The 13,918-nt window shown below is 35.0% G+C and overlaps 1 protein-coding gene across 7 annotated transcripts in view; it reads right to left on the bottom strand.

Annotated features, from left to right (window-relative positions):
- The window catches only part of LOC143235991 (IQ motif and SEC7 domain-containing protein 1-like), a 189,335-nt gene that overhangs the window by 12,946 nt on the left and 162,471 nt on the right, over positions 1-13,918 (bottom strand). For all 7 annotated transcript variants that reach the window (XM_076474144.1, XM_076474143.1, XM_076474142.1 and 4 more), the window contains 4 exons: positions 5,570-5,782; positions 3,368-4,256; positions 1,788-2,411; positions 289-512 (listed from right to left, as the gene is read on the bottom strand). In XM_076474144.1, coding sequence (XP_076330259.1) covers positions 289-512; positions 1,788-2,411; positions 3,368-4,256; positions 5,570-5,782 — 1,950 coding nt within the window. The remainder of the gene's footprint in view (positions 1-288; positions 513-1,787; positions 2,412-3,367; positions 4,257-5,569; positions 5,783-13,918) is intronic.

Here is a 13,918-nt window from a genome sequence, read left to right on the forward strand (position 1 = left end):
TGCTAATAGAGTTAGCTTTATATATAAATTAATGGAAATGTATGGCACTCAGTGTCCACAAATATACATAATTAAACAATAATTCTCATTTCAAAAACTTCATTAGAAAGCATATACATTTAATAACCAATTTAGTTTAAAATACATACTTGTTTAGAATGCAAATCAAAGCAATTTTTAAACAATAAAAACACCCCTCCCAAAAGAAAAAAATTAACAAAAAATTCAATTTAGTGGATAAACATTTACATATTTTTTATTATGGTAATTAGCTAAGTTGCACATTACCCTAAAACAGCCATGTTGAATGGAGACTGTATATTTCCAAGGTATTCTCCAATATTTTGTTTACTGAGACCTTTACGAGAAATTAGAAATCGAGCTACAGCTTTAGGGCTTCCCTCCAAAAAATTGCGTTGAATAAGATAGCGAATTCCTCTTTCAGGCTTCTTGTTAAACAGGTTCAAACCAATCCTGTACTGCCTTTTCTTTTGGATCTCAGAAATCTGTGACTTTTAAAGTAAGCAAAACACATTAATAAAATAAGGCAAAAAATGAACACTTTTGTTTCTAAATAAAAAATAGAATATAAAACTTAAAGATAGTGAAGGGCCTTTTGACCCACCTAAGCCACTTGTTTCACTAAACTTAAAAAAGCCAACAACTCAAAACTAGCCCTTATCACTCAAGTATTTGTCAAACCTTTTCTTAAACAATCTTAAATTTTTTCATCCATAACATTTGAAGGGAATCCATTCCAAAGGCCAATGACCCTGTTGGAAAAATAAACCTGTCTTAGCTGATGACAACACTTATCACACTAGAAATTTATATCTTTGTCCCATAGTCCCACCACCCTCAACAGCAAGTACTAAAATTATGATTTACTGATATCTTAACGATCTTAAATACCTCAGTCATATCCTTTATAACTCTTTATTTTCATTAGGAAACAATTTTAGAATTTTTAACCTGTCCTCATATAACAACCTTTTCATCTCAATATTATCCTAATAGTATGCCTTTGAACTCTTTTGAACAGTTAAACACCCTTCCTAAGGTAAGGACCCAAAGCCTAAACACAGTACTCTAAATGTGGCCCAACCAGTGATCTACAAAATTTTGTATTCAAAATTTATGTAGATAAAACCTAAACTCCTATTTACCCTAGAACTAGCAACAGCACACTGCTTGGATAGCTTAAAAGACCGATCAAACAGAATACAAATGTTATTTTCTTCTATAACACTACTAAGACTATTCCCATCAAAATTATAGTTATAACTCATGTTATGATAAGTTATGTGCATTACGTGATTATTAATTTTAATCAAAAGCAATTGTTGGAACTATGAATTTTTTATAATAAGTAACAAAATCTTTCAACACAACAACAACCATCTATACTCTGAAACAATAAACTTAATTAACTTATTTTTAATATAAAGGTTCAAATCTCTTGTAATCACTTTAAAATGTGTTACCATTACCAACATTTTTGTCAGAAACATAGGTTTCTTTTTGAAATAAAAACAGTGATGAAATAGTTCAAATACTGACATTTTCTTCAACTCTACCAAAACTTAATTTTTCATGTTTATTCCCAAAGAACCAAATCCAAATCTGCATAAATAAATAAAAAATAGTAAGTCTTATTTTAATTCTTATAAAAAATTATAATAAAACATAAACAGATCTATAATATAACAACGTTTACAAATCTTTTGCAAATTTTAGAATACATTTCCAAAATCACTATTAGGAAAAAAGCAACAACATTAGCCTACTTTGTATGGAAGAGGACTTGAAGGAATGCCATGCAGTGTCCTGGTACCAGAGTCAGAGTAAGTAATTCCTGCAAAGGAGGGCATATCTGACACTGATATTGGAGGTGATGTGGAGTAGCCTGTACTTTCTAAGCTATCTTCACTATTTTCTGATATGTTGCTTAGTCGTTTGTCTTCTAATTGAGTACCAGCTGGTACATGATCAGCCATGATTAGAGACTTTCTCTTCCAGATGGGAGAAGCATCAACATTGCATTTCTTGCTCTGAACTTTACCCATTTCACTGTTATCAACTTGTGCACTGTATTGCTGAGTTATTTCATATCCCATGCTGCCTTCGCTGGCTCCGGAGCTTGAGGTTAAAGACTCAACTGAATAGGTGGGGGAATTAACTCCATCAGATGTGCTTTTATATTCTTGGTTTAAAATGGAAGAAGTTCGTTTGGGTACCTGAGGAGGAATCTTTTTCTGTTTTTTATTGTATTTTCTTCCAAGGGCTGCATCACTTGACCTTACGGAAGTCCTCTGAAGCAACCCTTCTTGAGGTTGTTTGGTCATCCCTAATGGGTTATTTACTGACCGTCTTCCAGCAGAATCTCGAACTAATCCTTCACCCATTCCACTCTAAATCACATACACACACAGACAAAAAAAAATAGTTTGCACTAAACAGTAATATATTTAGAAATAAAAGGAAAAAAAATATATTCTTTAGGGATAAATTTTTGGACTCATAGTAATCCCTCCCTGATCATTATGTCTTATGTCAAGCCAAACTGTTCAACAGAAAAAAAAAAGTGAAAACAAAAAAGATCAGCAAACTTTTATGTGAAAAAAAGATAAACTAAAGTACATTTAACATGTGTGTTGTACTTAAAATATGAACAAAGTTCACCTTCATATTGAAAATTTATGTGTTGAAACTTGTATTTACAACTTGTTACAGATATAAAATGCATATGGAATCAGGCAGATTTACTGTGCCTCAGACAAGAAGGATATGATAACATAACAAACCTCATTATTAATAAAAATGTTTTGGGAATTTTCTATTACCCATTTGTTGAATATTTACAGAAATGACAAGTTCCAAATACAGGACTATAACTCCAAGACAAAATCATTTTTCTAAATGAAAAATAACTTTATCACTAAATATTTCTCTCTCATGGTTATGATATAGATGAAAAATAGGCTTCAAAAAGTTTCTGTTTTATAGTCTTTCATATAACTTGACTTTCTAATGATAAGGACCTTTGGTAAAAATATGACATATCAATTTCACATATAGATCATAATCACTGATACAGACAAGGGAAGGAAGATAATGCCAATATAAATATGTTGGACTAAAGCCACAATGATTGTAACTATTGTAATTTTAAACATACAAATGTTTGAAATGTTTTTCTTAAAATCTTTCTGAAAGTATGAGTTAGATCACAATTATAGAATTTATTTTATTCAACAAGTTTTTATTCACTAATTTATAAAAGACCCAATTGTTAATTTCTCAATTTTAAATAAACATTATTATATGTTTACATAAAATTTAACAGAGACAAACATAAACAACTTACAAAGTTAATGGTACTATCTTCTGAAGGAAGTGGTTCTCTTGGTATATGATAATGTTCTGTACCTGGTGATGGTATCTGACTAGGGACCAAACACGTCATGGGTCCATGATGAGCACCATGGGAGGAATGGATATGTTTCACATCAGTAGTGGAGGACATTAGAGTCTGTACTGAATGTTTAGGAATAGAAGAAGGTGATCTAACACTCCCAGATGAAGGCATGTGGCGTACACTGTCATTTAAAGCACTGGATCCTTCAGGAAGACCAGACTGTAGAGAGTTTTGAGAATCTAATGTCTCACCAGAGGACATTACTTGCATATCTATATTTTTATGAGCAGTCATTACCTGAGCACTTGGATGAGAAGTGGATTCTTTAGTGTACACACAGTTGGCTGATGATCTTATAGAGTTGTCTGAATCTGTCAGGTATAATGTCTTTTTCTCTCTCATGCTAAATGATCTAGTTGGTCTCAGTGGTCTTCCATTTTCAGTTTCTAAGGTTTCACTTAGTTCACGGTACAGTGCTGCAAAATTTGATTTGACTGCTGCATCCACACTTTGTGGTGTGGAACTAATGCCTTGGAAGCCTTCTTTCAGCATTTCCTGGCCTGGATTATAAATTCCAGTGGTGTACTGCCTATGACCACTGGATTTTAATGACCCAGCATACACCATCCAGTCCTTTCCTTCTAAGTCGAACGTGGGGAGCCTTCGTGATAAACGCTTCTCACTCTTAGGGTGGGCCAGTTCTTGAAATCTCTTCACCATGCAGTATTTTCGGAATGCTCTTTGGATGGTCAAAGCTGCATGACGAGCACAGACTCCACCATACTTTCTCTCTAGCATCTCCACCTGCTTGTCCAATAGATCTTGGGACAGCTCATACCTACACCAGAAGAAAGCCAAGGTTACTTACCTTATACACCACCAATAAAACAAGTGTAAATGAAAATATAGCTTAAATTAGGTAAAATACGTATCAGTTCACTTGGCCAACAGGATGAAAGCTGAATATTTTTTTTTAACTAGTAAAATAATAGAATAACATGAATATACTAGTAAAAGTGATACGTGCTAATTCCTTATTCTGATAGGAAAATTAAAATAAAACATTTACTCTGCATCTGATGGCAAAGTGACAATGGCTCACAAGTACCTGAACTGGTTACAAATTAGCACTGCTATTTTCTTAGTGCAAAATCAAACATAGCTGTCCAAAATTTTCAGCTGATAGACTAGAAGGAAAACTGCTAGTTAACTGCACTAATCAAACATTTACTCTGCATCTGATGACAAAGTGATAATGGCTCACAAGTACCTGAACTGGCTACAAATTAGCACTGCTATTTTCTTAGTGCAAAATCAAACATAGCTGTCCATAATTTTCAGCTGATAGACTAGAAGGAAAACTGCTAGTTAACTGCACTAACCACCACCTTTTAGGCTACTTTGTCTAACAAAATAGTGAGGTTTGACTGTCATTCTTATAACACACCATATTCTCAATGTGTGGAGTTTGATTGTGCACAAACAGGTTACAATTCATGAAATCTCAGATTTATAATCCAATTATGCTAATTCTTAGGCCACATCTGGTTTGGTATAGTTTTTTTTTTTATTTTAAAGTTACTCTCATTCAAAGAACCAATGAGAATTGAGGCTAAAAGACAAAAATATAAAGTATTCAACTCACCTAATGGTAACAAAAATATTTTAAAATATGACACAAGTTGAAATATTAATATATCACAAATGAGAGGATACAGTACCGTTCTTTGCAGCATATTGTGCTTGTTTAACTCATTATAGATACCTAACTAGTTTCTTTTTTTATTTTAATTCAGTATTTTCACACAAACTATGTAAAATCACTTGGTGATGAGTTATACTATATGTATGTTCCGTATGTTGTAAAGGTCAAATATGAAAATGCTGTTGTCCCCAAACTTCCAGGATGATAGTTGGGAAACCATTTAAAAACAACTAAATACAAAAGGTGAACTTAAAAGTGTACATGTTGAATGCCTTGAAAAATTTTTTTTCAGCCATGATGCTACATTCTCCACCACTAAAAATCATTAAATATTCTGCAAATCAAATGACAACTTTGAAACCAAACATTCATAGCGTATGATTATTTACACTGTGCTATGTGGTTGGAAGTTAAACAGTAGATATAAAAGGGTAACATAAACTCACTGGTTACTATGGGAACGACTTCTCTTAAGAGCTTCGTCATCAATTCGTCTAACAGGTGTTTTCTTCAACCCCACATTACCACTGCTCGCCCTCTGTCGTGAGTTCCGTGTGGTATGGGAGCTGTTGTTAACATCAACAGAATATGATCTCAGTTGTTTCAGTGGAGGACCCGGTTCGTGTGGGGTTGTATCGAAAAGTTTCTGATCCACAGTACTGAAAGAAAGAGATATTAATTTCACAAAATACTAACTTGTTGTTGTTGTTTTTCCCTTTTTTCTATTTATTAAATTATCAAATACCTATATTATTAACATCAAATATAAAAAGAATGAATTTATTGGTTTTCCTTTCATTATTACCACCAATCACAACACAAGTATCTTGAGAATGTTAATGTATGATGCACGTACTTCTATTAAATATATTTTAATTTGTTTGGCCCTTTCTTAGATTATGCACATGTGTTCTGTGTATATGTTTCTTATAGCAAATCCACATTGGGCTATCTGCTGTGTTCACCGAGAGGAATCGAACCCCTGATTTTAGCTTTGTAAATCCGAACGTTTACCGCTGTCCCATTGGGGGGACAGGTTACGCACGTAAGCTTGAAGTAACTCAAACTCTTGTTTGTTTATTTATCTGGTTTGAGCAAAGCCACATGGGCTATCTTCTGTGTACACTGCGAGAAATATTATAGCCTTTCAACTCTGTAAACTCACCCGTGATCCATCGGATGTCTAAAGCTCTTCATGATAAATATTTCTTCTTTTTTTTTTCCTGATTACAAATTGCTGAAAATCAATCACACGAAACGCCACTGCACTTTTAAACCAATGGCCACTGTTTAAAACTGCGTCTACCAACGCAGACATATCGTTAAATATTTCTGTGATTGTGATTAAGTACAACATTAATATGTACAGTGGACCTTTGTCGTGTTCCGATAATACTACCCATATTTTTCTATTTTCGTGCAGTGAAAAGGTAATTCTTAACAAAGTACTTACACTTACACTTGTTTAAAAAAGCTGTGCACGTCGACAAAGCTCAACATTCACTTTTAAAATGACGGTCAAACAGACATAAATAATAATGATGTTTAATGTTATTTAACAAACAAGACATTCTATACCAAACTGTTAAGAATTATCACACTGTCATTCATATTTCAAAATGTTATGTAACTTAAACAATAAAACTGTACATGTACCGTATGTTATTGTTGAGTGACTCTTAGCATGAATGAAATACTCAACAATTACTTATTACTGTGGACATTTTGAGTAGTTCAGAACTTTGGTTCTCAGTGAAACCAAAAGTGCAACACACTAACAGTCTTAAAGTCTATGAAATAATTAAAATTATAGAATTTAAAGATTCCCGGGACGGGTACGTTTGCCTGTATTCAATAATATCCACTTTTATAGTTCACACTGTGACGTAAGAACAGTCATTCACATTCTTACTTTACAGAAAATCCCACAGAAACAATATCTTTCACATATTTTGGTCTTTTCCAAGTACAATGAAAGTCAACGACTTGACATGAATCTGCCTATACAAAAAGAAAAGTACATAAACTCTAAAGGCGTAAACTACTTGTTTCTTTGTAGTTAAGTACAAACCTGCAGAATGGGCTATCTGTGCAATGCCCACCATTAATAGTTAAACCAAGTTTCTAGCGTTATATGTCCTCAAATATACCGCTTTGACACTGGAAAATTCGCTAACTATTTATAATATATAAATTGTACTGTAATTCAAAACGACAATTTCTCACCAGAAGGTATATGAAAAATAGCGCCCTCTTTAAGAGCAGTTGTGAAATCAATTAAGTCATGAGTTAAAGGCAGTAATTACAGTAATAGTACAACTGCTAACACCTGCAAGTGTATGTGAGGGTTGCGCGTTTGAATCCCCATCTCACCAAACATGCTCGCCCTTTCATCTGTTCGGACTTTATAATGTAACGGTCAATCCCACTATTCGTTGGTAAAAAGAGTAGTCCGTAGCCCAAGAGTTGGCGGCGGGTCGTGATAATGACAAGCTGCTTTCTTTCTGCTCTTTCACTAGAAAGGGATGGTTGGCGCATACAGTCCTCGTGTAGCTTTACGTGAAATTCAAAACAGGCCAACTCTGCTAGTGTAGTGGTGCAATGCAACCAAAAATCTTATTTTAAGTAGCAATAAAAATTAATACTTGTAATCAAAACAGATTAGGGAATAAAACCGCAGTACTTTTGTAGAGTACAAAAGTTACACATTGTGTAGGATATGGGAAGTCTTTATTTAAACAAACGCCGATGACTAGAAGAAGTTGTGTGTTGTGACAGAGCTCGTGTGTGTATGACAATAAAGCACACACATTTTGTTACGCGAGTGATTTTTCAAAACAACTGATTAATGATTGGCCGAACTAAGCAACGCAGAAGGAGGGGCTAACCGTCCCTAATTTAGTAGTGTAAGACTAGAGGGAAGGCAGCTAGTCATCACCACCTACCGCCAAACTCTTTGGCTACTCTTTAACCAACGAATAGTGGGATTGACCGTTTCTTATAATGTCTCCACGGCTGAAAGGGCGAGCATGTTTGTTGTGATAGAGATCCGAACCTGCGAGTCGAGTGCCTTAACCACTTGACTATGTCGGGCCTTTGGTGGTTAGGTGTGTGTTTCTTATAGGAAAGCCACATCGGGCTATTTGCTGAGTCCACCGAGGGGAATTGAACTCCTGATTTTAGTGTTGTAAATACGTAGACTTACCGCTGTTCCAGCGGGGACTTGTGGTCAGGCGAAAATAATGTTTACGTACAGCAACGTATTTACACATAATTAACAAACGAAATATGTAACTAAATAAGCAATTGGTTATATAGTTGTACAATGGGCTATCTTTGTTTGTCTTTGTTATGCATCGGACTACCTGTGTTTGGGTATCTATATTTTCTACTCCTGAAATAAGTGTATCCGCCTAATGAGGGCGCTACAGAGATTCGACCCTATTCCTCTTAAATGCAATAAACATTTTCCCTCTGACAACACATTACTTTCTTCCAACTGGGTTGCTGTGGAAACGTCTCTATGGTCTATTGTTTTGTGAGAAGTATTAAGCAATAATACTACCCGTTTAAACATAACTGAAACAATATGTCGAAAAATACTGTGCTTCTTGAATTTCGCACAAAGCTACCCGTAGGCTACATGCTTAAGCCTGTCCCTAATTTTGAAGTGATCTTCTAGACCGGTGGTTCCCAACCTTTTTTATGCCCCGCATCCCTAAAAAAATTTAGTATGTTCTCGCATCCCTCACAGTAATTATTTATTTAAGAATAAAGGTGAAGGTGGCCAAAACAAATTTTTATAATTATTTTTTAATGATATATAAACAAAAACGAAAGAGTTGGAAAAGAAAAAATATTACAACAGACTAAAAGTTTCATAAACCTTACATGGCCTTCAAAAAAATAAATTTTCATCCATGCATAAAATGAAATTTCTTTGAACTTGAAATGTTCAAATGTTCATAAGACAATTTAAATTTAATGATTCTTTTGTTCTTGTTTATTTCTTATGAGTTTTTCAAAGTGTGGCACAATTTTTGAATATATAGGAAAGTACCCTTAAAAAAAAAACAACAAACTGAAATGTTATCTCGCACCACTGGTTGGGAACCACTGTTCTAGAGGGAGGGAAGCTAGCTAATATCATTCACCAGCAGCTCTTGGTCTGTCTTTTTTTGTTTACCAACAGTGAGATTGACTGTTACATCATAACGATTCCAAGTCTGAGAGGGCGAGTGTGTTGAGGGAAGGGTTTTAATCCCGTGACACATATATTGCTAGTCACGTGCCTTAACCACCAAGTCATGTCAGGAAACGTCCAAAAACATAAAAAACAAAAGGTTAAAAAATAAAGTGCCGACAGGTGAGTAACACTTCACAACTAGATTTCAACAACATTCAGTGAAAGGTTATTCAAAATTGATAATTAAAAACTACTATTATATAAACTCCTAATTCTTGAAAATTCCTAAGTTTTCGGATTTATAATGCTAAAATCAGGGGTTTCATTCCCCGTGATAACACAGTAGATAGCCCAATATGGCTTTTGTATAAGAAAACACATTCCTCTAAGGGACTAGATAGAGAATGCGGTGTTAAACCATATATTAGGCGTAATGCTAATGTGTTATAACAAGTATAGTTACTGATACTCGTATTTCCGCAACTTAGGAAAGGCGTTCACACCATAAGACTTGTTGTAACATGGCTTAAACAAATGATTGTCCTCAACACACAGAAGTCGCAAACCATTAATAATCAACGATTAGTACAAGAAATAAACGACCCTACAGTGTTACAAGATTGTTTATTTCTATTATTAATGTCTTCTATACATCAATATGAACTACAGAAATTAAATAAATGATCTTTAACTGTCGAAATATACACAAACACCTGTTATATTTAAAACATGTTCGTTATTAAAATCTCACCCAATAAGCAACACATGTGAGGTAAATTTTACGTCAGTTAAGCCTAAACAATATGGTTGTTACTTTCTGTCATCCCTCCCCTGCGTTACTTAGTTCGACCAATCATTAATCAGTTGTTTTGAAAAATCACTTGCGTAACAAAGCGTGTGTGCTTTATTGTCATACACACACGAGCTCTGTCACAACACACAACCTCTTCTGGTCATCGGCGTTTGTTTAACGACTTCCCATATCCTACACGATGTGTAACTTTTATACCCTTCGCTCATTCCAGAGACGGGAAGGGTGGAACAGCATTTTTCTATAAACCTACTCTCAAATCCATTAACTTTTCCAAGTAAAAAATGCGAACAATGCTTACAGTCACACAAACAGAAAAGATGCGATCCACTCTTCGAAAAGCAATTTGGAAAGTTAAAGTTAGAAGCTAGCCGCCTAGAAAACAGAAACCACATCAAGGATTTTTCAGGACTGCGCAATCGGTCAAATATGACCGTGTGACGTGTATAACACAATAGTACAACAAAAGCTAAACAACGCTAGTATATCTGCACCACAAGTTCGATTTGTATCGCGTGAGTCTGTAGGTTCCGAATAAAATGCTCCTGAGCAGTATTTAACTCGAGAGGGTTCCATCCACACCCACCACAGATGACTTGTGAAAAGATTAATCTCCATACAAACTCCATCTTCATACAGCACTGCTACAAACGTGACGAGGTGAAAGTTTCACCTCAGGTTATCCTTTACTATTTAAACTGGCAGTAATGCTTGTTATTAAATCACCTTAACACCATTTTTAAGTGTATTGTTATAAAACGTTTCTACAATTCAATAGTACTTCAAGTAGCGATATTTCAAACGATCGATTGTTGTTGTTTTTTTAATTTCGCGCAAAACTACTCGAGGGCTATCTGCGCTAGCCGTCCCTAATTTTGCAGTGTAAAACTAGAGGGAAGAAAGCTAGTCATCACCACCCACCGCCAACTCTTGGGCTACTCTTTTACCAACGAATAACGGGATTGACCGTCACATTATAACGCCCCCACGGTTGAAAGGGCGAGCATGTTTGGTGTGGCAGAGATATGAATCCGCAAACCTCAGATTACGGGCCCAAACGATCGACGAAGTGTGGAGAGACATCTCACTTTCGGATAACGTGTAATTTCAAAACTTACTTTCAAGTGTATATATATATATATATATTGTTTACAAGGAATTGATTAGCAAAACTGAATAGCCTAACGAAGAAACATCCTGCAACAGACAGCTGTTCTAACAAGAAAGGGATAAATTAACATTTCTCTCAAGATGTATATTTCTTATTATTGTTTCATTATTTGAAAATATTGTTGTAAAATTCTTTTCATTGATTTTTTTTAATCATCTGGTGAAAATAATTCAACATTCAGCCACGTGACGAAAACGTCTCTTTATTTCCTCCCTTAATGCCTTACATGGTTGAACAGTTGTACACTGTCGTAAATTGCAGATCTATGTTACAAATGACGTCCAAATCTCTCTTACGATATCAGGGTATAAGTAACATCAGCTCAGTGTACAAAGTAATTGGATTTGCGTCATAACTACCACAGTTCTAAATACTTCATGAAAACATACTGATTAATTCAATTATTTTTTTTAAAAAAGTCTCCACCGTTCAAAATTATCTCGTATTTATAATCTAATTACGAATGTATGAGAAATATCTGACGCCAATTTGAAGAGTTTTCTACACCTACTTAACGTCATCATTACGACCCGCTGCTCCCTCTAGTTAGCAAACAAAGTGCTATATTAAAAACATATACACAACTTATAACACTATGTAGTCGGTTGTTCGTTTATAGTTATCCAGCAAGGTTCCAATCCAATCAAAAAACGTTTTTAGCTCTGAGTGTTGAATTAGATAAATGTACGTAATTTTTATAAATTTCCATACAGTTTCTGCATATAGTTAGTTAATCATATTCTTGTTCATCGGATGTTAAAAGGTCGAAAGTATGTGATAACTCTTTCACTTGGGTTAAAGTTGCACGTGCCAACAGCCAAAAATTCATAACACTTTGGCTCTGTGCCTGGAACTCATATTGTTTGGAAGAGTTCGTGTCGGTTGCAGCGGCAGATTCAAGTGTACCACACTTTTAATATTTGGTCTAAATATTAGCGGTTACAGATGTAAAAGAAGGAACCCTTTTAAACTCCAGTAGGAAATTAAATAGCAACAGAATTAGAAGTCGGCCAGTAAGTGAAACATATTTTACGACACATTATTCGCGTGGATAAATATTTTGTTCACGTGTTCATTTGTGTGTTTCCCCTTAGTTTTATCCCCTGCCAAGCCGTCTTGAATCTAAGTATCTGCGATATTTAGAAACTTTTATGATGGACATTGGCGAATCCAAGTACCAAGTAGATTCGTAAACCTTTAACTACTTGCGTATTAAACACCAAATTTGACACTTGCTCGACTTAAAGCAAACACCCTTTATTAGTCACTATCGTATTGCCTAACAAATTATCTCACCAGCTACTTATGTCTCTGCAATTTCTAATTCCCTAATGAAACAAAACCCACAAAAAACACTGTTCAAAATGGTTTTACGAGTGATGCTAACCGATAAACCATACTTGTCTTTTCAGAGGCGTCCGAACCAAAATGTATGGGTCTTGGAATGACGGGGGGGGGATATTTCCCCGAATATTTTTAATTAACATTTTCAAGTCAATTGGAGTTGCAACTTACAGAATTTTAAAAATCTTAAAAATATTTCAGAGCTCTTCAGTGGGGGTTTGCCCCCCACCTCAGTAGATGAGCCGCTGTTTATTGTCGAAATACATCTTAAAACTCAACGTTCTCGAAGGTATGTAACTTAAGTGAACAACTTATATTACAAACATATTATTGATTAACTATAAGGTCATCACTGCCTAAATACAACGTAAAAAGTTATACATTCACACACTAAAGTGATACATGGTTTGATGTCAAATGCAGAAATATAAATAAATATAAGTTAAGGGAAACATGAAGACATGTAAAACAAGGATGTCGTTTAGCATTTCAAGGGAACTTTTAGCAGTTCAAGAGTTACTTAAGTACTTAAAAGCTCTTAGGGTCAAAGGTTAAAATAAAAAATCAAATTGGGGAGTATTTGTTCTGATTATTTCCTAAATTATGTAACCACTAAATAGCGCAAACTACATGTTATATACTGTTTCCAAAATAAAGCATTAAGCACAGGGGTAGCAGCTGCCTTCCCTCTCCTTTCTCCCACTTTGGATATAAAAGTAAAGAGATTTAGCGTTCACTTATTCCGGTCAGCGTGGTCCAGATAATTGTTTGTTTTTTGAATTTCGCGCAAAGCTACCCGAGGGCTATCTACGCTAGCCGTCCCTAATTTAGCAGTGTAATACTAGAGGGAAGACAGCTAGTCATCACCACCCATCACCAACTCTTGGGCTACTTTTTTACTAACCGTCACATTATAACGCCCCCACGGCTGAAAGGGCGAGCATGTTTGGTGTGACGGGGATTCGAACCTGCGACCTTCGGATTATGAATCGAGTGTCTTAACCACCTGGCCATGCCAGGCCTTTCACTGCACTAACCATTTCCCAAATAGCAACTGGTCTTTAAAGCAAAGTTCCCAATAAAACTAAACACGTAATATAGATATTTGGTGTTCAAGTCTTCTGAGCGAAAATCATATACGAACATTCGTAATTTTGTACCCAATAATTTTTATTGCACATTTACCGACTTGCTGCTGAACTACTGACGTGGGCACTTTGTTTTAATTATGTGAAAACATTCCTAAGCATCAACTTAGGCTAAACTTAAAAACCGAGTAATAA

Source organism: Tachypleus tridentatus, chromosome 13, assembly GCF_004210375.1.
Source record: "Tachypleus tridentatus isolate NWPU-2018 chromosome 13, ASM421037v1, whole genome shotgun sequence".
Lineage (NCBI taxonomy): Eukaryota > Metazoa > Arthropoda > Merostomata > Xiphosura > Limulidae > Tachypleus > Tachypleus tridentatus.